Below are 27964 nucleotides of genomic sequence, written 5' to 3'. Positions count from 1 at the left end.
TATCCTCTTGAGAGAAACAAGGTGGGGGGAGGTAATATCTTTTATTGGACCAACTTCTGTAAGTGAGACACTGGCAAGCTTTGGAGCTGTACAGAGATTATCCTCAGGTCTGGGAGAGGTACCTATAGTGTCACAACTAAACCAAAGATTGAACAGATAGTTTAGCATAAGTAATTATCTGTGACACCCTTGTTTCCTTTCCTAGACCTTAAGAAAAGCTCTGTGTAAGCGCAAAAGCTTCTCTCTCTTTCACCAACAGAAGTTGGCCCTGTAAAAGATATGATCTTGTCCACCTTGTCTCTCCAATGTCTTGAAAGTGACAGGAGTACAACAATCCTGCATATACCTTCTTGAAACAGATAAGGAGCCATATTGAGTTACATCTCACTAACATGCCAAAACTCTCCATATTTTTTGCATTTGCAAGGTTTAAGTAACGGGAAGGAAGTGGATTGGATGGACTCTCATGGGGAAGAACAGCACCTCTGGCAAAAGATGATTGACAATCCTGGCGCCTCTGTAGAAGGTATATTAATGCTGAGATCTAGCATGGGAAAACGCAGACTCTGAGAGCAAATGGCTTGCATAAGGATAAACTGATGTGACTCTTAACTCTTGTGGGGTACCACAAGGACACCTGGCATTAGTGGAATTCAGTCCGTTGTAACTTTCCACATGTGTAAGTGGGGAAGAAAGACTCCTCTTTGCCTTGGATTTTGAGGCTTCTGAGTTGGATTATAATGCATTGTGCACTTTCCTGCATCTGTGTTCTTAAGCCGATGTTCCTTATACTAGTGAAACTCTTACTGAAGTCAGTGAGAAAGCTACCTGAATATAGAATACAAAATCAGGCTTTGTTTGTTTGTCTCGGGACAGAAATATGGTCTAATAATGTAAACATCCATGAAGAATATGGAGCAAGCAAATGCATTAGTCATTTGATGACTAATGATTATTTATGGTATACACTAATTTGAAGCAAGTTTGGAATTCAAAATGAGATTACAAAACCACTAGATTCCAAGCAGTCTGAATGAATAATTAACAACATCCCTTCCCTTATATGTTCAGTAATTTGAACTGTTTCATTATAGCAAGCTTTGCAACAAGCATCACTACAAGAAAAACAGCAGCCATTTGGGTATTTAGAAATAGGTGACAGATGTGCTGCTACAAAATAACAGGAATGCCATACTCTGTGTTGATGTGTGCAAGGTATATTTCAGTGCTCCATTCAAGCTATGGTTTCCCCATATCAAAGAGTCTCTTATGAAAACAGATTATTAGACATTGCTAAGCAGCTTCCAGAACTAAGTGCCATCACTTATGGCTGCCTTTTAACTTTTGTTTATAACTCATTTAATAATTCAGATATCATTGTACAGAGGCGGAGAGAAGTTCAAACAAGTGCCATAACTCATGAGATGATAGTGTTTTCCTACACGTGCAGTTTTAGGTTTAATGACTAAGGCCCTAATTCCGCAAAGCGTATAGGGAAATGATGTAATTAAGTGTATGGTTAACTGCTTTGCTGAACTGGGGTTTAAATGGGGAAGTTTTCTAAATGGGTTGGAATCCTGTTCAAGCATATCTTGCTGATTTATTAATTACTAATCATGATATGATTAGGAGTGGTATTTTGCTTCTGGAACGATATGAGTCTTTGCACTTATATTACTAATGCATTTTAATATAAAATGTCTTACCATTTCAGTTGCTCCTTGTTAGATGGTATAGTTGTTCTTTATTAATTTGGTTTCCTAAGGACTGCTTTGTGTAATGAGATCTGTCTTGCTTTCAGTACACAAGGGAATTGCACACACCATCAATCTTAAATTTTCTGCTTGCTAAGAACTAGACTCCCATGTTTACAAGCTAGGGATGTAAAATCCTGCTCAATCAGTTAACCGGTTAAACATTACATTTAACTGGTTAACCGCTTAACTGAGATCCTGAAGGCAGGGGGCTGCTCTAGCCCAGCATGGCATGGTGGGTCCGGCTGGACTAGAGCAGTCCTCTCTCCTCCCTGCCTACATTGGATAGGGAGCTTCTCCAGCCTGGCCACACTGCTGGTTAACCAGTTACTGGTAAGCATCCCCTGGTAAGCTGCTTCCTTGTTAATTGGTTACATCCCCAGTACAGATAGAGCAGTGTTTTCTATATATGCTGATGGACTGTACAACAGCAGAACTATAGAAAGGCAGAACAGTTGATCCTTACCAAATATGGTATTTTCAGATTTATGTGATTCACTAAATTCAGCACTTATATGCTATAGTTATGGGCACCTTATACAAACTTCAGAGACAGCAATAAATTGAGTAAATTAAATTTCATCTGAATGGTCCATAATTAAAACTTGCTCCCTGTCATCAGCTGTAAATGCATTTACATCTGCTCTCATCCTTAATTTACTTTTGGGAGTAAGACAGTATCACTGTGAAAAATATTTAGCAACCACAAAAAAAAACCAACAGCCAATAAAAAACCCTGTCGTCTCCACTGCATATATAAGTCCTTCTCTCTCTGTTCTTCGTTTCTCATACTATCAGAATTCAGAACCTAAAGCTTTTTTTAAAGAAGTGCTAACAAAATAATTCTTAATTAAGAGGTAAAAATCCTGTCATTCACAATCCAACAATAGCTGAAGCTCCAAGTTTTAATAACCTGAAATATTAATAGCTAAATAACATCAACTTTAGTTTTGTATCTGAAATTGATGAAACAGAAAAACAGATTTCTAAAAATTTAAGACACGATTTTGAAAAGTGGCGAGTGATTTTAGTTGCCTAATCTGAGATCATTTAAAGGGCTATGATTTTTAAGAAGTGCTTAACTCATCTCCTCTAATAATCATACCCCCTTATAGTAGCTCCAGTTGGGTACCCAAGATCAGTAGTTGCTTTAGAAAATCTTGGCTTCAATTTCTTTATTCTGTGTGTCTGTTTACATTTGTTTGGTTTTGGAGTTTCACTCAGGGCAGTAAAAGGAGAGTAATCTGTTTCTAGTCAATTTTACTCTCCTGTTCTAATGCATTTTCAGAGGAGGGGGTACTTTTATTCACAAAAGCCACAATGAATTTATAATTTAAAGTATGCCCTGATACAATCTTTTATTAAATGTTTCTTTTGTTTCACAATAATTCTTTAAAATTCTTCAACAGTTCTCTCTCCCAAAAATACCCTACATTTGGGGCCTAACCTACCCCTTCTCTTTAACGGACTCAAAGTCTGGATTTCCCTAAGGGGTTACATCACAAACAGATGTTTATTTTCGGAGTGGTTACATTATACTGACATGGAGGCTCAAGCTCTGTTTTCATTTGCTAAATTTGTTGTTTGGCCAAATTTTAAAAAGGGTAACAGCTATTAAACTAAAGAAAATGATTGAGGGTAAAATTCTGACCTTCTTCAAGACAGTGGGGATTTTGCCACTGACTAATCCAAGATTTCACTCTGACCCTATAAGCTTGTGTAATATGAGTCAGATAATAAAAAGGCTCCATCCATTATCTGTAGGTTATATTAAGTATGTGGAATAAGATCCTACATTCCAAGTGAGAAGTATTTCATTTAGGAGGCTGTTGTTTGTTTCTTTGGATTGGATCTGGCCAGTGCAGTAATAATGTCCACAGCTTAATACAGTTTATTTTTTGTTTTATTTTAATGTAGGCCTGTCACACATGGCTCTAACTGAATTAATGCTCAGTAAAAAACAATGCTGTAAATCCCAACAGCAACACAGAAAACTTTGATCTGGAGAAGTGTCATTAGTACATTTGTAGAAAGCATTTGGTGTGTGGAAAACATTGACACATTAATAATACCCTTTATGTACCTGTTCTGTCTCTCCTTTATATAAATGATGAATGGGATGGGGAAAAGCATGAGAGAACTGATTGTACATCTGGAGTTTTGTTTTCCAGACATTTGATTAATTGTTTATAATTCCAAGCTATTATGTTCTGTGATCACCAGACTGAACACTAAAATGGTCAATAAGAGACCAGGTTAAAGCCTCCCTTATGAATAGATTTGTGGCACTGAAACTACATGAATAATTACTCAAGATTTCTGCAGAAATCTTAATCGAATTACTCTTAAATATAACCTTGATTTATACATTCTAGTTCTGAATAACAAGACCTGGCACAGTTGATAGTTCTAAACTCTTCTATCACAAAGTTTTGTATTGCTATTTGAGAGCAAGAATCTATTTTAAACAGTATTGATTTTTAAAAATGAGTCAAGCACAATGCAGTGTATTAAAATATGTATTTTTCTAACAATTTAACTACAAAGCTTCATTCTCTACATTACTCTTCCCCAATAGTCAATGGGTTTGACTTATTTTAAAAAAAGCACAACGTTACAAATATTTTAATAAAACACAATAAAATACAAATATCCCTGTAAAATTTTGAGCCAGAGCAACAAACAGTTCCTTACACTGCCTTGTCTTTGCCCATTGCCCAGGCATCTTTTCTTTAATTAGACTGGACATTTGATCAACACACGCCTTTTCTTTGCATAGCTGATGGACCATGGAAGAGATGTTGCAAAAACTTAGAGGGTGTCATTCCATCCTCCTTTGAGACTTTTGCTGTCATTTCTTTTCTGTGATCCCATCGCAAGAGGTTCCAACATCACTTCCTCAGTTGGCATCTCAGCAAAGTGATTTGATGCCACCCTTTTTGAGGGGCTTTTGCTGGCAAACCTGAGAGGCAGGCTTTGGGTAGTAAGAGCTGTTTATCATGGTGCATTGATTAAATTAGAATCCTATCGCATCGTATCCCCTTCGATAAAGATTACACTAAGGAGACACAAAGGTACCCTGAAACACAAGTGTTAAAGATTTACATATGTATAGTCTTACATTCTGTATTTCCCTGCTTGGTTAGCCTGTGTCATTTGCCATGCTTCTGTGTAACGTTCTGGAAGAAGTTTACAAAAGTACAATAGTGAAGTAAGCTTTGAATATCCTACATCACTCATTGAAAAGAACTGCAATATAGTATGCAGACAATTAAAAACCATGTTCCCTCCCTGATTCCATCTTCTCTTCCTTTTAATTCTGGATCACATCCACCATTAAAAAGGGGGTTCAAAGTCATAGTATCACAGTGTCTTTCAGCTCACATGCTACAGTGAAGATTGCACCTGAATCTTCCCATAGTTCTCCCTCCCCAATGCATCCCTCCCTCTAGACCTCTGTCAGTCCTCTACTAAGGATCATGACTGATAAGTCATATTCTTAAATTCATTGCTGCCTCTAAATGCTGGCTTCACATGGTAAGGACCCTGAGCTGTCACGGGCCCACTTTCATACTAGCCCTACTTCTCTTCCTCAGTGTAAAAGACAGATGAAGTTTTACGTTCCAGCCTGGAATACTGGTTTTTAGCTCTTTGCAGCAATAGCACAACACTAACACTCAACCCAACAACCACCACCAATCAAATGATTCTTTCTTAGCATTGACCTGCATGCAGAATGATAGTAATGCATTGGAAACCCTTACGCCTTAGGTTTTTAAAAGCAAAACATATTGAGAGATGCTGAGAGCAAAATGTAGGACGTCTGGGATACAGGCTGTGGGAAGGGGTTGAATCTGAACAATTCCAGTGGCGTATGGCAAGCTGTGACTAGTAATAATGTATTCTTTCTTAATTGTCCATGAGATGCTCTGGACCATGTTAGCAGATTCCAAACACTGTGCCCAATGGGTTCCCTGCCTAGTGATTGATAGATGAAGGGTTCTGTCTAATGTGGTGGTCATAATGTATGTGGAGCTACATAGTGTATACTAATGCTAATACATGAACCTGAACTTGTGAACAAGTGGCTTTTGGTTCGTTTTTGAGATTTCCCATCCTGTCGAGATTTTGATTAGCTATTACAGTAGTTCTCATTTGTGACCATGAATTATGCGCCAGTGCATGCCTCTAGACTTCTGAAGAACTTGATGCTTTTTAGCTTTAGACTGTTTTAAATGGCATGTATGAGATCCTCTTTTACTTATTTTTGGGGTTTAACAACAAAATTAGTCTTTGTTGCAACAGTTAGAGAATACCCTGTGTCCTTTTATTCTGAATTCTTTCCTATTTGGGCTCTGTTGCTTGTTCTCCATTGGGTACAATTAGAGTGGAAATGAACACTGTTAGCATTTAGCAACATCGCATTATAAGCGCTGCCAAAATTTAGCCAAAATGTTTGTGCCTAACATGCTCTTGTCCTTTCCTGTGTACTGTACATTCAGACTTGTGGATTGTGGAAGAAGGTTGATGGTGAACCCATTTGTAGTTATTGTAAAGCACAATGTTATTTCTCCTACAATTAAACTAATTAAACATGGTATTTGTTCCTGTCTCCGCTGAAATGCGTTACATCAATCCCCTTACAGTGAACATGCTGTTGCCTTTTTCTGACAGTGATGAACAAGGGATTTGATCTACATGCAGCTAGTAATACTAAATGTATGCTATGATCTATGACCTGATAGGTGTAATTTCACTGTACTTCTCGTGTGTACTTTTCTCTTCTTTTCTCTTCTCCTTCCTGCCATGTGTGTCATTTTTTCTCCCTCCCTTAACTGTTCCTTTTTTTGTTAATTTTTAGATTTTTTTTTTTTGTTATGAGTAGATTTAATGTTTGTGAAAGGAACGTTTACTAGTGCTGGTTTGAGCCAGGAATACATTATTCTTCACTATCCATCACAAAAAGTCTTGGCCCAAGGCCTCTATAAGGACCCTCTTCTACCTGTTACATTATAACAAGCACCCGGTCCTTTCTAAATACATCCAATGTGAAGGTGTCATCCACCTAGAAATCCAGTTGTATTCAAAGGGTTAACCTTACAGCTTTGTGTTCTTACTAAGCATTACTTGTCTGTATAAGCAACACTGCTCTGTTTCAGGTTCATTCACACTTTCATTCATGTCATACAACAGATGTGGAGTAATGAAATTGTACCAACCTGGCTTTATCAGTATCACTCTGGCTTGCCCAGGTGAATGTCCTGGTCTCATCTTCTAGATTGCTCTCTTACTTGGTCCAGTTAGCTTTAACTGGCTAGGTTAGTGAGGTTTGTTCTTCTGATCTGACTGACCAAAAAACAAGTCAAGACAGAGAATTCCCACCCCTGATAAAGTTTCATCTTCTGATGAGAGATTCTGGGCCTGCCTTGCTCACCTGGTTCTGAGCTAGCACAGCAGTCTACACCTCTGACTGAGTCTGTCAACTTCATAGATGTTGGCACGACTTACCTATTTCTCACCCCAGCAGGTCGCTCAATACTACAAAAAGCCTCTGCTTCTCCTTTTTCCCACAATTCCTATCTAACTAGTGTACACGACTGGCTCGGCACTTCCCAAGTTGTCCACAAATTTAAAACAATCTTGCTGCAAGTGTGGCAGAGGGGAGCTTTGTGAACCCTTTTCCAGCTCCTCTCTGGCTCCCACAGCTTCTGCAAATGTAACCTGACGGGTTGATAGCCGGCCTGCAAATTCCTATTCATAACTTCCTCCCCTTTTCTCTCACCTGATACACTTGACCCCAGTTTCTCTGGGTAAATCCCAATACATATGGACTGACCTGAACCCATTTAAAAAAAAGTTCCACCCAAGTGCTCTTGTGATTTACTAATCTGTATGGTATGCACTTTGTGCTCAGTACAAATGCCAGCTGTCCTTCCTGGAGCTCCTGCTTCTCTCTGGTATTCCTCTATGTTTGTGTATTACTGCTTAGTTTTATTTAGATATAATTGGCTGCTTGTTGGGTTTTAGAGTGGGAGTTCTTTTTATCCACTTACTCCTTTCAGTGCCATGGGCCTTCCTGTTTGTAAACTTTGGGGGCTGTAGCACCAGTGAGTGGCAACAAGCTACATATCAAAATAATCTCCAGTTACATCACTGCTTGTACCAGTTTTCTTGTGTGATATGGATGAGAAACCCAGTGCTTAGGGATTAACCCGAAACAACACAGACATGCCTTATGCAGACTTAAAAATCGCCTCCCGTTCTTCTTTGAAGCCATGCAGCCTTGCTGCTAATGTGCCCCTTCCAAAATGACACAGAACCCTAGGACTGTCTGTAATCCCTGTGTCTATGTCCTGTAAATTGTTGTAATAATCTGTCTAGACAGTATGACATAACACTCTCATATGATGTACATATATGAAGTGCATTAAGAGTTGTGTGCTGGAAGTATGACTAAAGTGTGTTCAAAGCAGGCAGGTCAGGGGGAGTTGTTTAGGAGAGACTTGTTTAACAAAGCTGCATGTGTTGACCTCAACTTATAGATAAGCAGCAAAGAGAACCATCACACTAACAAGGGAGGTGGGAGACTGCAGGAAGCAGAACTGTTTGCATTTTATCAAACACCAGCAGAGTAAGAGAGAGCAGGAAATTTTTATCATCAAAGTCCATCATGCCTTTCTCACTGCTTCACTAAACTTTACTTAGAGGAGTATGCTTCACATGAATCCATTTCAGAAGTGCACTGGACTGTAAATGAAAGAGGCAGAGAACCCAGAGTTCTCCTTTTCACCTAAGAAGACAAAAGAACCAGCTATTTAGGGCTTCTGAGGGAGATCCTGCCCAATGGAGTGTGGAGTCAGCCACCATCTTGCCGGAAGATTATAAGGATGAGAAGAGCCATCTTGAACAAAGCTTGTCCCTTGCTAGGTGAAGTTTTCACTTTTATTTGCATTTCTAACTTTGTCTTATAATCGAACTTTCTTAAAATCCTGCCTGCTTCTGTTAATAAACTTTTTTACTATGAATCTGTACCAACAGCACTGTGTTTGAATTAAAGTAAATGTTAACGCCAGTTGATGCGGCAAGCTGTTAAGTTTTATCTCTGTCAAGTAGCAAATGGATCTTATTCCTCTGAATGTTGCGTGGAGAGCTAAGCATTGTAGCCCTGAGTTGGTCAATTGATATGCTAAAGGAGCACCCTAGGATGATAAGTTTGGTGTGGAGAAACTAATGAATTCTTTGCATTCGTCTTCATGGCTGAGGACCACCAGGACCAGACGGCATTTACTCAAGAGTTCTGAAAAAACTCAAAATGTGAAATTGCGGAATTACTAACTGTGGTTTGTAACCTATCCTTTAAATCAGCTTCTGTAAGATAGTTAATGTGACACCAATTTTTAAAAGGGGCTCTAGAGATGGTCCTGACAATTACAGACTGGTAAGTCTAACTTCAGTTCCGGGCAAATTGGTTGAAACCAACAGAATTGTCAGACACATAAATGAATATAATTTGTGGGGAGAAAGTCAACATGTTTTTTGTAAAAGGAAATCATGTCTCACTAATCTACTGGGATTCTTTGTGAGTGCCAACAGGCACATGTGGACAAAGGGTGTTCAGTGGTTATAGCGTACTTCGATTTCCAGAAATCCTTTGACAGGGTCCCTCACCAAAGGCTCCTAAAAAGAGTAAGTTGTCATGGATAAGCAGCGAGGTCCTCTTACGGATTGATAACTGGTTAAAATACAGGAAACAAAGGGTAGGAATAAATGGTAAGTTTTCAGAGTGGAGAGTGTTAACCAGTGGTGTCCCCCAAGGGTCCATACTGGAACCCATCCTATTCAACCTATTTATAAAATGATCTAGAGAAAGGGGTAAACAGTGAGGTGGCATAATTAGCAGATGCTACAAAATTGCTCAAGATAGTTAAGTCCAAAGCAGACTGTGAAGGACTTCTAAAGTATCTCACAAAACTGGGTGACTGGGCAACAAAATGGCAGATGAATGCAAAGTAATGCATATCGGAAAACATAATCGCAACTATACGTATAAAATGTTGGGGACTAAATTAGCTGTCATCACTCAAGAGAAATCCTAGAGTCATTGTAGATAGTTCTCTGAAAACATCCTCTCATTGTGCAACAGCAAAAAAACCCAGAGTATTAGGAACCATTAAGAAAAGGATAGAAAATAAGACGGAGAAGATCTTATTGCCTGTATATAAATGCATAGTATGCCCACATATTGAATACTGCATGCAGATCTGGTCATCTCATCTCAAAAAAGTTCAGAAAAGGACAACAAAAATGATGAGGACTATGGAATGGCTGCCATGTGATGAAAGATTAATAAGACAGGGACTTTTCAGCTAGGAAAAGAGACGACTAAGGGAGGATATGATAGAGGTCTCTAAAATCACATCTGTTGTGGAGAAAGTGAATAAGGAAGAATTATTTACTTCTTCCCATGACACAAGAACTAGGGGGGGGTCACAAAATGAAATTAATAGGTAGCATGTTTAAAACCAAGAAGTTAAAATATTTCTTCACATAACACACGGCCAACCTGAAAAACTCCTATCCAGTGGATGTTGTGAAGTGCAAGACTATAATAGGGTTCAAAAAAAACCTAGATAAATTCATGGAGGATAGGTCCATCAATGACTATTAGCTAGGATGAGCAGGGATAGTGTCCCTAACCTGTTTGCCAGAAGCTGGGAATACGTGAAAGGGGAAAGATCACTTGATGATTCCCTGTTCTGTTCATTGCCTCTGGGGCACCTAGCATCGGCCACTGTTAGAAGACAAGATACGGATGGACCTTTGAAGATGAACCTTTGGGGCTGACTTCTTATGTTATATTCTTATGCAGAGCACACAGATTTGGGAAAGTTTAGGACTTGTGGTGCATTAGAATCATCTGCTCCCCATAAACTAAGACTGGCGAAGACTAGAGTGTGTCTGTCAGCTGGCAGGGTGTTGAATCGAAAGAGGTTGAATCAGAACTGTCCAATGTTCAGAAAATGTAATATATGCTGACTGCTGTCTTGCTCTCCCAAGCAGGAAGCTATGAATAACTACAGCATTTTACAGCACTCAGGATTATAATACAAGTGATGACACAACCTCTCACTGGTCTGAATTGCACTCCAGAATGTGACAGTCCCACTCCCTCTTCAGGGAGCAAGGCACCAACTTTGCCATGGTTGATGCTTCCTGTTCCAGCCAAAGTGGCCTATAGGGACTATGCTGATGGAAGGAGTTAATCCTTGAGTCATATCTGAAATGCTGAAAACACCTGCCAAGCTAGGAAACAAAAGACTGAGGTAAGGATCGGAGCCTAGAAATGATACGGTGTTGAAACTAAATAAGGTGGTCAACTCTCAGAATTTAGTGTTTTTCTCAGTGTTTCTTAAACTTTTTAAGACCAAGGAACACCAAGGATTTTTTGTTAAGGAGAGAGAGAGAAAGTGGTCGGAGGAAGTTACTGAGCAAAAAAAAAGAGTTTCCTGCCCCTTTAAGGGCAGCCATTTTGAACTCTGTTCTCTGTGGCACGCTACTGAACACAGTTTACGAAACACTGGTTTATCTTCATTAGAGTGCGCATATGTAAAAATGGTATGTGTTAGTACTAGGGAGGGGTAGAATGCTGCACCTTGCCTCTCTTGAAATGTTTACTCCATTTTCATTTGTTTGCTGTATAATTTGACACTTTCTCATCAAGGTACTGAGCTATAATAAATCTGCAGACTGATGTTATCAGTGAGTTGTCTGACATTAGAGCAACAAGCTATTTGTATTTTAATATAAAAACTAACCTCGGGGGGCAGAGGGAGGAGCAAACTTCAACAATAAGGACACAGATATTTCCTTTTTCCCTTTAGACTTCAAGTACTTGAGAGAGAGAGAGAGAGAGAGAATAGTAAGGTTTCTCTTATAAACAGCTAGTTAGGTTCCCACTGTGTGTGGGAAAATTATGCCACAGAATTGGTTTATGCTTAAGAAAAAATGCTGTCTAACATAACCAATGATAGCCGCTATTTCCATCACAATTTCTTGAGAAAGTGAACTGCCTTCCTGGCTTAAAACATTTGGCTTTGCTTTAATATGCTAGTGTTTGCAAGAGGAATTAGTTTCTCATTCGGTGCAGTGTTGGTGTAGAAGCCCTTGTTATGTGCTAGAGTTTGTTGTATGAAACAAACCCTCTCAGTAAAAGATGAGAAATCTCTGTGGGTCCTGCTTCTGGAAACAATCTGTATCCTTTATCACGTATCCATGTTTTAAAAGAGTTTTTGTTGAAGTAGGCATTCCTTTTTATTCCAAACCTATTACTTGCACATCTAAGGGAAATGTATCAGAGAAAAGACACAAGCCAATGCTGTTCCTGCAGGGAGGAATTTTCTGTTCCTGGTACTTATGAACTGTCTTACTAAATACCCATTTTGTAGGTTTCTCTAATGCTTGGAACCATTGCACAGTGTTATTTCTGCTGGAGCCGAAACAGTGTCGATTAATGTAAGCCTTGAGTACTGGAACAGATCTCCCAAGGATGTGCAATATGCAATTGAATCTACCTCTACCTAAATTCATGACCACAAAAACCAAAGGATAATTAAAAACAAAAAAACCCATATGGGAGCTACATGTACTCTCAGATGTAGAGTGAAATCATTTTAAAACACATGTATAGTGTATTCCTAAATTCTTGCACAAGTACAAACAGATATCATCTTTCTCTCCAAATGCAAACGGATGGACATTATACCAAATGGACTGAAGGTGAAAAATCCATTGCTATCTACATACTGCACAGACTATAGTGAGAGATTATGCCATATACTATCCAAAAAACTGAGGAACCACCTGATCAACATCCTGTACAGCAAACAGGAAAACATCAAAAAAGAGCTCTCCAATCTGGAGTCTCTCATAAAACACCAACCTTCTGCACAAGTGGACTTTACTAAAATAAGACAGGAGATCTACATTACACACTTCACTTCTCTACAGAGGAAAAAGGACTGTAAGCTGTCTAAAATCCTACCTGCCACATGGGGCCACAACAATGGTACCCCTAACTCACCCAGAAATATCGTCAATCTCTCCAACTACACACTCAGCTCGGCAGAAGAATCTGTTCTATCTCGGGGACTCTCTTTTTGCCCCGCCACCCCACTAACATGATTCAGTTCTGCGGTGATCTGGAAGCCTACTTTCGCCGTCTCCGTCTCAAGGAATACTTCCAACACGACACTGAACAATGCACTAACACACAGATACCTTCCCACCAACAGCACAAGAAGAAGAACTCCACATGGACTCCTCCTGAGGGCCGAAATGGCAGTCTGGACCTTTACATAGAATGCTTCCGTCAACGTGCACAGGCCGAAATTGTGGAAAAACAGCATCGCTTGCCTGGTAACCTCAGTCGTGCAGTACGCAATGCCATCCACAGCCTCCGGAACAACTCTGACATTATAATCAAAGAGGCTGACAAAGGAGGTTCTGTTGTCATCATGAACAGGCCTGACTACCTAAAGGAGGCTGCCAGACAACTCTCCAATACCAAATTCTACAGGTCACTTTCCTCAGATCCCACTAAGGAATATACTAAGAAACTGCACCATCTGCTCAGGACACTCCCTAAACAAACACAGGAACAAATCAACACACCTTTAAAGCCCCGAGCAGGGTTGTTCTGTCTATTACCCAAGATCCACAAACCTGGAAATCCCGGACGCCCCATCATCTCGGGCATTGGCACTCTCACTGAAGGACTGTCTGGCTATGTGGACTCTCTACTCAGACCCTACGCCACCAGCACTCCGTTACCTTCGTGACACTACGGATTTCCTGAGAAAACTACAATGCATAGGTGATCTTCCAGAAAACACCATCCTAGCCACCATGGATGTAGAGGCTCTCTACACAAACATCCCACATGCAGATGGAGTACAAGCTGTCAGGAACAGTATCCCTGATGATGCCACAGCACAACTGGTGGCTGAACTCTGTGAATTTATCCTCACACACAACTATTTCAGATTTGGTGACAACATATACCTCCAGACCAGTGGCACTGCTATGGGCACCCGCATGGCCCCACAATACGCCAACATTTTTATGGCTGACCTGGAACAACGCTTCCTCAGCTCTTGTCCACTTACACCCCTTCTCTACCCACGCTACATCGATGACATCTTCATCATCTGGACCCATGGGAAGGAGACTCTGGAAGAATTTCACCATGATTTCAACAGCTTCCACCCCACCATCAACCTCAGCATGGACCAATCTACACGGGAGGTCCATTTCCTGGACACCACGATACAAATAAGTGACGGTCATATCAATACCACCCTATACCGAAAACCTACCGACCGCTATACTTACCTGCATGCCTCCAGTTTCCATCCCGGACACACCACACGATCCATTGTTTACAGCCAAGCACTGAGGTACAACCGCATATGCTCCAACCCCTCAGACAGAGACCTACACCTACAAGATCTTCAACAAGCATTCTGTAAACTGCGATACCCACACGAGGAAGTGAGGAGACAGATCGACAGAGCCAGACGTGTACCCAGAAGCCTCCTGCTACGGGACAAGCCCAAGAAAGAAACCAACAGAACACCACTGGCCATCACCTACAGTCCCCAGCTAAAACCTCTCCAACGCATCATTAGTGATCTACAACCCATCCTGGACAATGATCCCTCGCTTTCACAGGCCTTCGGAGGTAGGCCGGTCCTTGCCCACAGACAACCCGCCAACCTGAAGCATATTCTCACCAGCAACTACACACTGCACCATAATAACTCGAACTCAGGAACCAATCCTTGCAACAAACCTCGGTGCCAACTCTGCCCACATATATACACCAGCAACACCATCACAGGACCTAACCAGATCAGCCATACTGTCACTGGTACATTCTCCTGCACATCCACCAACGTAATATATGCCATCATGTGCCAACAATGCCCCACTGCTATATACATCGGCCAAACAGGACAGTCCCTACGTAAAAGAATCAATGGACACAAATCTGATATTAGGAATGGCAACATACAAAAACCTGTAGGGGAACACTTCAATCTTCCTGGACACACAATTGCAGATCTAAAAGTAGCCATCCTGCAGCAAAAAAACTTCAGGACCAGACTTCAAAGAGAAACTGCTGAGCTACAGTTCATCTTTAAGTTTGACACAATCAACTCTAGATTAAACAAAGACTGTGAATGGCTCGCTAACTACAAAAGCAGCTTCTGCTCTCTTGGAATTCACACCTCCAGATCAGCTGCTAGAAGTGGGCCTCATCCTCCTTGATTGGATCCACCTGGTCATCTCCAGCCTGATGCTGGCCTGCATATTTATTCCTGCCTCTGGAAATTTCCACTACATGCATCTGACGAAGTGGGTCTTTGCCCACGAAAGCTTATGCTCCTACACTTCAGTTAGTCTATAAGGTGCCACAGGACTCCTCGTCGCTTTTCCTAAATTCTTTGTCACCCCAATGAGAGCCGGAGAGGTCAAGGGAATGTTATACCTTGAGAGCTAGCTTCTCATGCCATTTTCAATGCTTTAATGCCATTAACTTAATTGGAAGCATGCCTGATGTACATTTACATAAGTGAGTTCATAATCCAGCATCATGTTTCTTGATAAGTAAATGAGCAGATTCAACTTCCATATAGAAATTGCCAGATCTAGTATATATTTACACAAATTGTTCCCTGGGATTTCTGTCTTCTACATCTGAAGGGCATGTACGTGCCTGTTCCTAAGGGACAGCACCACAGGGAATTCTCTCACATACAAATAATTGTCTTTGCATCTAGACTCAGGGCCTCCCCCTCAGTCTAGTGACTTTACCCGGTGTCTTCAGAGCCTTGGTCTAGTGACCGCACCGCTTCCCCCATTCAGGATGGCCTCCAACTCTCTCTCCAGAGAGAGGATGCAATTCAAGACACAGACAAAACCATTGTCTTCTGGCCCCATTTATAGTCAGAACGGAGAAGAGCTATTTAACAGCAGAACAGAGGGGCTAGAGAGGATGAAAAAAGTGAGCACAAAAGGTCCAACTCCCCCACACATTTGCATTAGAAAGCACAATACCAAATGTCAAATATTTGGTCGTAATTGTTCTTTACCTCCATGTAATCAGATAGAGCAGCTGCTTTCATCATGCACAAGAGGGGCATACATGGCCCTCATGGAACTACACTTCTGCGCTTCAATCAGGAGCACAACTACATTTTTAACCACTTCAATTAATTTCCTTTTAATGGTCCAGTGATGTCACTTTTGAGAATTACTGGCATGAATAGCAGCTGTATGTACTTCAAAAGTGAGCTGCGGCAGCTTGTAATTCAAAGTGTATTTGAAATTTGGGTGCTGTCCTTTGCTGAGCAGCAGCAGAAAAAGAAGAAATTGGCCCACTGATGCTGTAGGATAATTTACACATTTTCTTGTAAAGGCTAGGTACAGATGGGCTAATTGCCCTTTATGTTCTCTCAGTTGCAGGAGCCTTCTGGAAAGGCAAAGCCGAATCAACGTACATGTAACAGAAGCGTATAAAACAAGAGGATCTACTTCAGATATGTAAAATCCCAGTTAATTGGTTAAACAGTCAACCACCTCCAGCCCCATTGGTTAACCAGAACTGGTAAGCCTCACCTATTAAGGGTGAGGCTTACTGGTTAACCATTCATATCCCTCATCTACATCTCCACCACCCACTACAGCTATTAGCACATAAGACTATGAGGTGGCAATTAGCCCTCAGACTGTAGGGCTGTGTCTACATTGGCATGATTTTGCGCAAAACCAGCCACTTTTGCGCAAAACCATGCTGCCTGTCTACACTGGTGGGGAGTTCTTGCACAAGAACAGTGACGTTCTGAAGTGTGAAATCAGGGCTTCTTGCGCAAGAACTTTGATGCTCCCCTCAGGAATAAGCCTTCGTGTGCAAGAGGCCAGTGTAGAGAGGCAACATGAATTTTTTGCGCAAGAAAGCCCGATGGCTAAAATGACCACCAGAGCTTTCTTGCGCAAGGGAGCGTCTACACTGGCATGGATGCTTTTGCGCAAAAGCACATGCCAGTGTATACGCTCTCTTGCATTAAAAGTATTTGCGCAAAATCTTGCCAATGTAGATGTAGCCTAGAAAATTATATAAAAAGGGACATTCAGGCATCGTCAACTACCCCTAGGGCACGTACTAGTATTCCTGCAGTTTCACAGTTAACTTGTGTATAGAAATTCTTGTGTCGCTCACTTTGCTTCCAGCGGAGTGACTATTCTTGCATATGACTAGCAGGCTTGTAGGGCACCAATTACAAAGTAGAAACCTTTCAAACACTTCCAATCCTCCTAAGGAAAGAATAGTGTTGAATGGCTTAATTCCTAAATTGATAATATGTAGTTCAGTGTTTTCACAGCTTTGGCACCAACTGTATGAGTGTGTGTGAAGTTATACAGAGTGGGCGATCTGAAGATCCTGTCACCAAATGAAAGCTTGGTCTGTCTCCAAGGTGAAGGAATAGCAGAATACATCTATGGGGAGAAAACATTTTTCCATTTACTCATACAGCACGAAATGCAAAAACATTGCCCTTCCTTTCTCCCAAAACCCAGGGCTTTCCTGTTCATTTCTCATTCCAGTTAGAATTGCTCTTGATTTTACAAACCTTACAGCAAGATTTCTACTTTAGCAGGTGACTTTCTACTCTCTTTCAACCCCTTCTATGTCTCCCTATTCAGATCTCTGGGGCTATGTCTACACTGGTGGGTTCTTGCGCAAGAACGGCTGTTCTTCTGCAGAGCGTCCACACTGTCTGCCTGCTCTTGCGCAAGAAGGCAATGTGGACAGGGGTTTCTTGCACAAGAAAGCCCTGCGGCTAAAATGGCCATCAGAGCTTTCTTGTGCAAGAGAGTGTCCAAACTGCCATGGATGTTCTTGCACAAAAGCACATGGCAGTGTGGATGTGTTCTTGCACAAGAACCCGCCAGTGTAGACATAGCCTGATTGTGTAGGTGCCACCTTTTCTCTTCTGCAGCTCTTGCCATCTGCAACAGCCTTCCACTCTTAAATTCTATGAAAAAAAGATCTGTTCAGCATTGCCTGTGCACCTACCTGCATGTCAACCACTGTTTGTTATTGTAATGGTATTAATCTCTGCAAAGCATCTGAGATAAAGAACACTACAATTCAGAGCTGCATTGTACAACTGGAGCAGAAGATAACTAGTTGTGTTGAGGGATTCTGAATTTTGACCAGTGTTTCAAAGTCTGGAACAAAATTTTCAACACTGCCCTCTGTATTTGGATCCGGGCTTTTGATTTGGCTGGACTCCCTAGTTTTTGAAATCCACCTTTGCCCATAAAAGGAATTTTAGTCAAAACTGAATTTGCAAAATAATATTTTATTAATGAAGAGTAAGAAAGAAACTTCATTGCATGAAACATCCAAAATAACTGCTAGAGCCGTGACTAAGTTCTTTAACAGCTGTACAAGGTTTTCCACAGGGGAGTAGTACAAATTTCTGTAAAGATGGCTGAAAATACCAAAAAGCACCATGCAGACGACATATACAGAGAAGCTACACAATAAAACAGTCTCAAAAATACACAAAAATCTGTACATCAATGATTTTAAAAAGCCATGCATTGTGTAGCTCTAGGGGGAATTAGGGATGATCGTACAATTCATGAACAAAGGAAACCCCATAACTCTAAATCAGGTACACAATTGGCCAGTTTCTGCTTGCAATTTCATCTCTTCTTTTCTTAAGGGGAAGGAGTCAATGAGCGCAAAGAGCTGGGCAGCAGTAGCTGGGAAGAGGTAACGCTCTTTGTCCATGCCGTGCTTGTCCATCACCACTACATTGAAATTATAATGTGGGATGCGTAGCAACAACCTGAAAAAAATCAAGAAATCTCATTTTGAACATCATCATTACCATACAGCCCTGTGACTGTGTAATATGCTGGAAAGCAGCATGGATTTGGATGAAAAGGAGAGTGGGAGTGGCCAAGTTATCGGGGACAGAGTTTCAAAGTGTGCACCACAGCTGTGCTGCTTTTGGAGATGAGGTCTGCAGGCAATACAGATTCTAGCATGCACTATAGTCTTCCTCTTAGAGCACACGGGCAGGTGACACTTAGGGACTTACAGGTACTGCAGGCTGTGTCACTATATTAAAGAAAGGTAAGGCAGCTGCAAACTGTTTCACTGTAAGCCAGGAATAACCGCTGGGCAAGTGGAGAGCCAGGTAGGGATGCACCCATAGGGCACAGCAGTGTCTTTACTTGCATCAGCAGTGCCTGGCCTTCTATTTATACACTTCTATTTATACCCGAGCTTGGGAAAAGGAGTGATGCTGTGTGGCTACGTCTAGACTGGCATGATTTTCCACAAATGTTTTTAACAGAAACGTTTTCCGTTAAAAGCATTTGCGGAAAAGAGCATCTAGATTGGCACGGACACATTTCCGCAAAAGCACTTTTTGCAGAAAAGCGTCCGTGGCCAAACTAGACGCGCTTTTGCGCAAAAAAGTCCCAGTCGCCATTTTCACGATCAGGGATTTTTTGCGCAAAACAAATCTGAGCTGTCTACACTGGCCCTTTTGTGCAAAAGGACTTTTGCCCGAAGGGGAGCAGCATAGTATTTCCGCAAGAAGCACTGATTTCTTACATGAGATCGTCAGTGCTCTTGCAGAAATTCAAGTGGCCAGTGTAGACAGCTGGCAAGTTTTTCTGCAAAAGCAGTTGCTTTTGCGGAAAAACTTGCCAGTCTAGACACAGCCCTTATGTACTCCGCACGCTGCCAAAAGGAGCACGCACTGTAGCTGTTCCCTAAGAATCTGCTCCCTAGAAGGTTTGCCAGTGGACTTGAAAGAGATGATGCCCAATCTGGCATGACTGAGCAGTGAGTGTAACACATCATGTACAGTTGCCGCTCTGCTTGCCCTCCCCCACAGCAACCACTGAAAGGGAAAAATCTCACCCACTCCCAGTCCAGCCTAACTGCAGTTAAAGCAGCCCAGGCACCTCTGTAACTGCTGAATGCCACAAACAGGCCAGGCGAGGCCACTGTGGTTTCCCATTTGAACTGCCCCTGCCTGTGGCATTCTTACAAACGGGACTTCAAAGGCAAACCGCTCCCAGGCTGGTTGCATCGTTCAGCAGCACTACACACACTGGGCACCGACACAGGAGTTTCTCATTTCAGCCTTTAATAAAGACCCCAACTGCCTGCAAGACAAGCAGACATAACTAGGGCTGGAGGGGAAGAGAGGAGCAAACTATCACAGATGCTCCAGTGCAACTCTCTACACACCTTAGTTTTAAATGTCATTTGTGAAATCAAACTGCTATTACGTGGACAGGAAGGAGCACTGCAAGGCCTCCGTCTCTGGGCCAGGAACAGTGCAAACTATAAGCCAGAGAGACTGTTTGCTCTGCAGAGTGTACATTCTAGGCTGTAGTCATTGAACAGGACTAGTGTCACACCACTGACATGACTGCTTCTGTCAGGACTCCTTTAGCAGGAGAAAGTGATGAGAAGAGTCTCTCTCACTGCTCTGACCACCTATTTTTCACAAGCAGCAACAAAACAGAGAACACAGAGAGAGTCAAATATTCACAGCATGTTTCAATAGGAAGCATTTTGAAGTGCTAGTTCATCTGTGCATTTTGTTGACATTCCTTCTACAGAGAGCGAAGACCAGCTTACAATGAATTTGTAGGACAGGTTGAACCTCTCTAGACCAGCACTTTCAGGACTTGATGGTGACAAACCAGAGAATTTACCAGACCACAGGAGGTCAACATTGTCTAGCAATATTACCAACACTCCCACTGCTTACTGGGCTCTTAGAAGACATTTAGGGGTATATTAGAGCTAAATAACAGCACAGAACACCTGAGAGCCAGGACTGGTGGCTATAACCACTGGTTCCCGTGGTCTCAAAGTTTGGCCACACCAGATGTCTATATGTGGACATCTGGCTCACTATAATCCTGCCAGACCCTGGATGTTGCTGGACTAGAGTGGTTGAACCTGTAGCTGGATCACAAGTCCAAATGAACTCTGAAACTTAGCTGTACTACAAGTAGTTACCCCCCCCCCCCCCGATAGTAACCCCCCTACCTCAAGATATTATTCAGTACTACCCAGTCTATATAAAATTCATTTTTGGAAGTAGGTCAATGATGTGTATTGTTAGATCCTTTTCACACAAATACATTTTATGGCCTCTGTTAAATTTGGATAAACAACATTCTGCTAGAAAAAGGATCCAAGAAACAAAAAGGAATATATTCCATCCACAAGGGCTGAGGTGTAACTGAATGACAATGAGACTTTTCATTTTACCTGAGTTGTAAAGCAAGTGCTGGAGGCAACAACTTTACTCCTATTCTTCCTATCTGTGCTGGAAAGACACCAACCAATTCGATCACTGTAACATGTCGGAGGTCTAAACCACATTGCTCTGGCTGAAGGAGTCAAGAGAAAAACCAGGAATATACATCATGACTGATCTTTATTGGAACAGTTGTTTACGTTAAATCATTAAATGCATAATAATGTGATGTTCTACCGAGAGTTCAAAATCCTCGTTTCTCTTAAATAGCTGTTATTTTAGAAGTCAGCAGTGAGAATTTAAGAATGTTTTCTGGAGTTGTGAAGGTGGCAGTTCTGTTATTAATGGATACTTAGTTTATTAAAAAAACGAACTGAAAAGATGCCAATCTATTAAAAATTGTGCCAGCTCTTTACTCTGGCACCCAAACAAAGAATGTGAAATGTGAGCCTGCTATAGAAAAGTGTTCTCTTATGCCAAATTGTCTGAGGATCACAAAGAGCAGTGGGGAAAAAAAGATTGCATCACGTAAATTTAACCGGGTAAAAAGGTCACCTAAGAATTGAGAGTTTGGTTGTATTAGCTAGATAAGCCACTCTTGTTTTAAATATAAAATATTGAAACATGATTAAATGGTTTTCTGACATCACACAGCTGGCTTCTGGAATAAATGGGGGGAAATCAGAGTTAGAGCAGAAGTCCAGATTTGCAAGCAACACAATTATCACTGCTGAAATTTGGGCCAGTGGTGCCAGGCAGTAAATGTACAGTCTGTACGGCCATCAATCATGCAGTTATGACTCCATTCCCAGCTGGCAAGCAATGTCACTCTCTTCTTGTCCATCCTTAGCGCATGTCACAAACTCTGTTAGTGGCCTGAATAACATTTACAGTTAGGTAAACCGAGGCACAGTTAGGGAGGGATTTGCAATCTGGCACCCCAGGGCTATTAATTTCAATGGGAATAACTGAGCCTGTTATCATTCCATGTCTTTGAAGCAAACACCACAAACATGTTTCTCTTCTGTAAAGACTGATCTTAGTTTACCTTGAGAAAAACACAATTACAGACTTTATTTTAAATAATTTGGGGCTCCTTCTGCACGCCCTAGAAACAAGGCTATGTTGAGACTATATTGTTTTGCTGATGACTATGCTGGATTCAGCACTCCTTTGATTACTAGTGTATTAGTTACTTCTGCAGACAGCCAACACAAACCTCACCAACAATGACTGGAATTTCCCTTAAAATCCTTCAGGAGTTTGGTAAGAATTGGATGGAGACGTAGGTATTTGCTGGTTATGAGCACATTCATTTCTCTTGGGAAGACAGGATAGGGTTAAAGTAGATCCATGTGAAGGCCAATGTTTGGTCCATGGATCCCAGGGAACTCTACTCTGCCCGTGAGTAAGAGTGACCCAGTTTAGAGCAATGTTGAAAATGATGCTATTTCAGAGTCTTGCATTCATTTTTACTATAAAACTAGCAGCACTTGGGCCAGATCTCAGCATTATAAATTGGCAGAACTCCATTGCAGTGAGAGGACAAGTCAATGAAGATTGATTGATTCATAGCAAATAAGGATCTGGCTCTCTTGAACTTTTTTTTCAAAATCTAGAAAAAATGACCATGCCTTACCTGTAGCATTCCCAATTGCAACCTGTAGAAAAAGTTGGCTGCAGTAGGAGTTGATACAATAAGTAGTCTCCGTTTCTCATAAAACTGATCCAAAAGTGCTGCTGCAGTTCTCACAGCGACGTTAATATTCATAGCTGAATTAAAAAATAAAAACCATGGCGCACTCAGAAGCAGATTCATTTTAGGCAGCAGGCACAGCTATCAGCTGGAGACACGTGCCCTGAGAAATAGGCAGGAGCTAGGTATGAATGTGAAAAGGCCAAAGTTCAAGGGTGCAATCCTGGTCCCATTGAAATCCATGCCGGCTTTGCCGTAGGCTGCAATGAGGCCAGGATTTCAAACAGTCTCCTTTTCTCTCTAAGGCCGTCTATGCTTGGAGCTGGGGCTGTGACCTGCATCTCCAACAGATGTATGTATACTGGCTTTCACTGATGTAGTGCTCTCAAAATAGCAGCACAAGCAGCAGCGCGTAGAGCTAGCTGCCCCTGCCTATAAACCCACTTGGAGCCTGTGGCTAACTCATGGTGCTGCTCACTGCTCCCTCTGCTACCATGGCTACACAACTATTTTTAGCTTGCTAGCTGCATGAGAGCTAGCACAAGTGTGTCGCTAAGTGCAGACATGGCTTTAGTGCCACCCAAACCTATAGAAGCTTTTATGGCAATGAAAAGTGAATGAGCATATGAGGCTCCCTCCCACACAATAGGAACAGTAGGGAAAGAAGAATGAATCTGTCTCACTGCACCTGAGGTCCAGCTTCTCTCATGAGTACAATACTAGAGCCAGGCTAAGAGAAAATGGACTATGAAAGATAAGCAGCATGGATTTATTGGGGGGGGGGGGGGGGGGAAGAAAAGTCAACAGGATGAACTACATTGGTGGGGGGGTTGTTTTAGAATAAGAAAAGGAGTGGAAAAGGGGTAGGTATAATACACTGTGTCTTTTAGTATTTAGCATTTGAAATAAATACTTGTGCAAAATTGGTGCCAATCAACTTGGCTAATTAGCAGTGTTGTGACCTGAAAACTGCCAGAAAGACAAGTAAGGATAATTACGGACAGAAAAGTATCTAACTGGCGAGTAAAGATTTTTAGTGACACTCTATAGGGGGGAATGACTCCCAGAGTTGGCACAGGATTGTATCATATTTAACAGCTTCCTCAGTAATGATCTGTAAGAGATTATATAAAAAAGCAGCTCATTAATGAATGTTAAAGGTGCCACTAAACGGTGTTAGCATGAACCAGTGTAATGGGATCTAGAGAGGTTAGGATTATGGACAGAAAATAAGATTCAGCTGGGAAAAATAAGGCAATACCTCTAGATAAAAGAGACACCAAACACAAACATACAATAAGAATAGGCAACAGGAAACAATCATGCTGACACAGCATGAGGGAAGATAAAAAACAGCAGGCTAGAGCTGAATTGCAAAGTGATCTGATAGCAAAAAATAACCCGTGCAGTTTTCAATTGTATACATAGGTACCACGTCATGGAGAAACAAAATGTAGACTGAGCAGATTTTTTTTTCCAGATGGTAGGACATACCAGACTGTAGAATACAGACAGGCTGAACCTTTCAAAACCAGAAGACTTTGGTCCAGCAACATCCATGGTCCAGCAAGATCGTGGATGTTTGTGGACCGAAGACCCGCCATGGTTGGGTGTCTAGTGGCAGGAGGAATGGCAGATGAGAGCCCAGCTAGGGCCGGGAGTCCAGCTGAGACAGTAGCAGAGGGGCCAGCATTGACCTCCTCTGGTCTAGCAAACATTTGGGACCAGCCAGGTCCTGAGGGTGCCAGACCAGAGTAGGCCAACCTGTAGTTTCATTTGGCAAATAGTGGGATCCTGATTGCTTGAGGAATTCAAAATTTAGCCTGGATTGGAAATCATTACCCATTTTTTTTTTTTTGATTCTGTGAGGATCCTCCTCCCCTCGTTTTTAAAAAACACAAATTTATGGTCAGTCCTGCACAACACTGGGCACATTTCTAGAGCTTAAGCAGAACTGATTTGAAAGCATCTTTAGGAATCTATTATTATTCTATTCCTGAAGCGGCAATGGAGAAATTTTAAAAAGCACTATGCACAATACTTTTTAAAGCTGTCCGATTTCATGATTTTGGATAACATTTTCAATCATGCATGAGTAACTTTGATGTCTAAGTTACATGCCTAAGTCACTTAGGTGCTTTTTGAAATTTTACCCTCTGTCATTAATATGGTTTCAACTGGCCACTAGCTTGTTTTCCATTCCTTTTTTAAAAAACTGTTGTGTAATGTTGCTGGGTGCAATTAAATAGTCACTATGTTCTACTTTAGTGCTGGCTGTAATGAGACCGGAATGAGAAGCTTGTAAAGATTTTTGATATAAAAGGCACCATGTAATTGTAAGGTGCTATCCTCATCTAGGGATAAAGTTGCAAAAAGAGGCAACTTCTATAAAGTTGTAGAAATCAGCACAAATTGGTGGATCTACGTGTGTGCACTTGTTACTTTTAAGGGATAAAAACAATGTGGCTTTACCTTCCCACTCTCAATCCAGTAACAATCATCATATTCCAAATGCCAACTGAGATCTAGTTTGAAAGACTTGCCTGTCCCCAGTGTCACTGTAGGGCATTCAGGAGTCAAATGTGCATGGATAATCAATTTTATCAGCAAAAGACCTGGTTTCTAAAGAGTGCTATGTTAACTAGAGGAGAATAAAAGAAAACTCAAAAGCCAGAATAAGGAAATCTTTACACACACAATACCAGTGGAAGAAAAAGAAGAGAAAGTCAAACTTACAAGGAGATGTGACAGAACTGATGTGAAGGAAGTAAGAAGCTTTTAGGTAATTAACAGCAGAGCATGTTGGCTTGTCTCTGTCATCTTCAGTACACTGTATGCTCCAAACCATTACCGAGAGACTTGTGAAACCTGCTACAGGTGGCTATTCATTAGCAGAACTATCCAGGTTGGTTCTATACACACCCAGGGACAGCCTTTGAACAAATGACAACATCTGTGTCATACGCATAAGTCATGAATCTGTGTGCAGTGTCACAGGCAAATTCTTTGTGCAATTAGTACAAGCAAACCTGTTTGCTGACCTTACAGGAGATAAAGTACTCACGTACGTGTACAGGTTGGCTCCGTTCCTGACCAGCCTAAATTGTACTGGCACACTCTGGCTGGGCTTCCCTGCAATTCATATCCACCAATGCAGGAAAACTCACATGTGGCACCATAGTTATCTCCATCCCCTGTACATTTTATGTAGCCATTTTCTGGAGCATTCAGTTTGCCACAGCGCCTAACTTTAAATACAAAAAAAGACAGAACATCAAATAATCCCCCATCTCCGGAGCAGTGCTATTAATAAAATTATACTATACTAATAGTAAGGTGACATTCTGGCTCTTTGATTTAATACCAGCTTTCAAAGAAAACCAAGCACTTACTGCTTTTTTAACTTAGCTACTATGTTCAGCTATTGACGCGTGGATCATGTGTGCATACACACAGATTTGTGTGTCAGTGACATGGGGTTGGGGAAGCTGAGGTTGGAGTTGATGTCCAAGTTGGAAGAGACCTGCAGCTTTCAACTCTGTGACCAAAACAGCTGTTCTCCCTGACAAATAGTCTCCCTGTAGTTTGTCAGACAACAACCTTGTCTGACATGTCTGAGGAAGTTCACCTCCACTGACTCACCTGCTGATCAACAACTATGGGAATAGGTGTTGGGGGAGACATGGACCAGGGAAGGCCTGGATAATGGGAGGAAATGGAGAGAGGAAGCGGAGGAGACACAGATTTGGGAAGCAGAGCTGCTGAAGGGCAGGAGCTGATTGGTAGAACTCCTACCTGTCCCATAGACCCTTATCTGACTCCTCCACAGATCTCAGTTCCCTGGCTCGCTAATGCTCAACTGATTTGAGCATTTTCAAGTGACGTGAGACAGAGAACAATCTGCCAGGGAGGTAAATGTACACACATGCAGAGATTATACAGAAGTACTGCTCCTCTCTTAGATCCTTAAATAAATATTGATTGGTTTTGTTTATGCAATTAGACATTGTTCTTACCTTTGACTTTAACGAGAAATTTGCAAGTGCCTTTGTTCTCTGCTCTGTCATACACAGTGTATTGGATTTTGTGGTCCCCTTCTGGAAAATGTGAACCAGGGGGAAGGCCTTTCAAAATCACACTAAAAATGAAATAAAATAGACCAGATGATCAGAAATTAAGTACAATAATATTTTCTACTGGAGAACCTTTAACAATCTTTGGGTCGAAAGCTCTTCTGTCATTGGGGAACGTTTAGATTGTCTGGCTATAGAATGACAGAAAACAAGATGAGGATGATTGGCAATGCCCATGTGACGGGGCAGGCACAGGGTCCGCGCCGCCCCGCACTGAGACGGGGAACCCGGGAACAGGAGCCCCGGCCGAGGCGGCCGTCGGCCCGCCGCTTTCCCCGGCGCCGGGCGATGACGTCCCAGGAGGCGACGGGGAGAGCGCGGAGAGGGGCGGGGCCTGGAGTCACGGGACCACGCCGGCCCCAGCGTCCGCAGGGGAGCGGGCCGTCCAAAAGGCGCCTGGCCATGGACCGGGGGAGAGGAGCGCCGGAGGCAGGACGGAGGAACCGGGCCCGTTGGGAGACCCTGGGGAGGAGAGACGTTACCCGCGACGGCTGAAGCCCCACCCGAGACAGGGGCTCCGGGTGAGTCTGTCCCCTTGCTGGGAGGGGGAAAGTGCCGAACAACCGGCCGGGAAGAAGTGACCCAGGGCGGGGCCGTGGTCCCCGCGAGTGGAGGGTTTGGGGGAACGTAACCCCCTCCACTGACTAGGGACTAGCGTCCCCGTCTTAGGGCCCTGGGTCGGGGCTCGGAGTGAGGGAGGGCCCGAGCCCCCTTCCCGGCGTCTGCGAGCCAGTGCGGGCTCTGACATCCCACACGGTCGGTCGGGAGCTAGGATCGGACAGAGGGCCAGGAGTCCGATCAGCTGGTTAGGACGAGGGTCACCCGAACTCGGGGTGACCACCAGGACACGGGGTTACAGCCCACAAAATTTAAGACGAAGATGATTGATTGGCAGAGTCTACAATATTTAAGAGCTAAAGTCACAACAACATAGCTACTCCCAGCAAAATTATCCACTACTTTCAACAGCTAAGAGCTAGTGGCATTACTGTAAGACAGTTGTCAATGGCA

The 27964-nt window shown here is 42.2% G+C and overlaps 2 protein-coding genes across 7 annotated transcripts in view; one reads left to right on the top strand and one right to left on the bottom strand.

Moving 5' to 3' along the window:
- The window catches only part of SYTL5 (synaptotagmin like 5), a 150549-nt gene extending 144197 nt beyond the window's left edge, over nt 1-6352 (top strand). For all 5 annotated transcript variants that reach the window (XM_075913248.1, XM_014578968.2, XM_075913249.1 and 2 more), the window contains one exon: nt 428-6352. In XM_075913248.1, coding sequence (XP_075769363.1) covers nt 428-570 — 143 coding nt within the window. In that variant the 3' untranslated portion in view covers nt 571-6352. The remainder of the gene's footprint in view (nt 1-427) is intronic.
- An 11809-nt stretch (nt 6353-18161) lies between these two features.
- The window catches only part of SRPX (sushi repeat containing protein X-linked), a 70416-nt gene continuing 60613 nt past the window's right edge, over nt 18162-27964 (bottom strand). For both annotated transcript variants that reach the window (XM_006133935.4, XM_006133936.4), the window contains 5 exons: nt 26837-26958; nt 25889-26068; nt 22764-22897; nt 21136-21257; nt 18162-18676 (listed from right to left, as the gene is read on the bottom strand). In XM_006133935.4, coding sequence (XP_006133997.2) covers nt 18496-18676; nt 21136-21257; nt 22764-22897; nt 25889-26068; nt 26837-26958 — 739 coding nt within the window. In that variant the 3' untranslated portion in view covers nt 18162-18495. The remainder of the gene's footprint in view (nt 18677-21135; nt 21258-22763; nt 22898-25888; nt 26069-26836; nt 26959-27964) is intronic.

This window comes from Pelodiscus sinensis, chromosome 1 (genome assembly GCF_049634645.1).
Source record: "Pelodiscus sinensis isolate JC-2024 chromosome 1, ASM4963464v1, whole genome shotgun sequence".
Taxonomy (NCBI): Eukaryota; Metazoa; Chordata; order Testudines; family Trionychidae; genus Pelodiscus; species Pelodiscus sinensis.
This window is presented reverse-complemented; position numbering and strand designations above follow the sequence as displayed.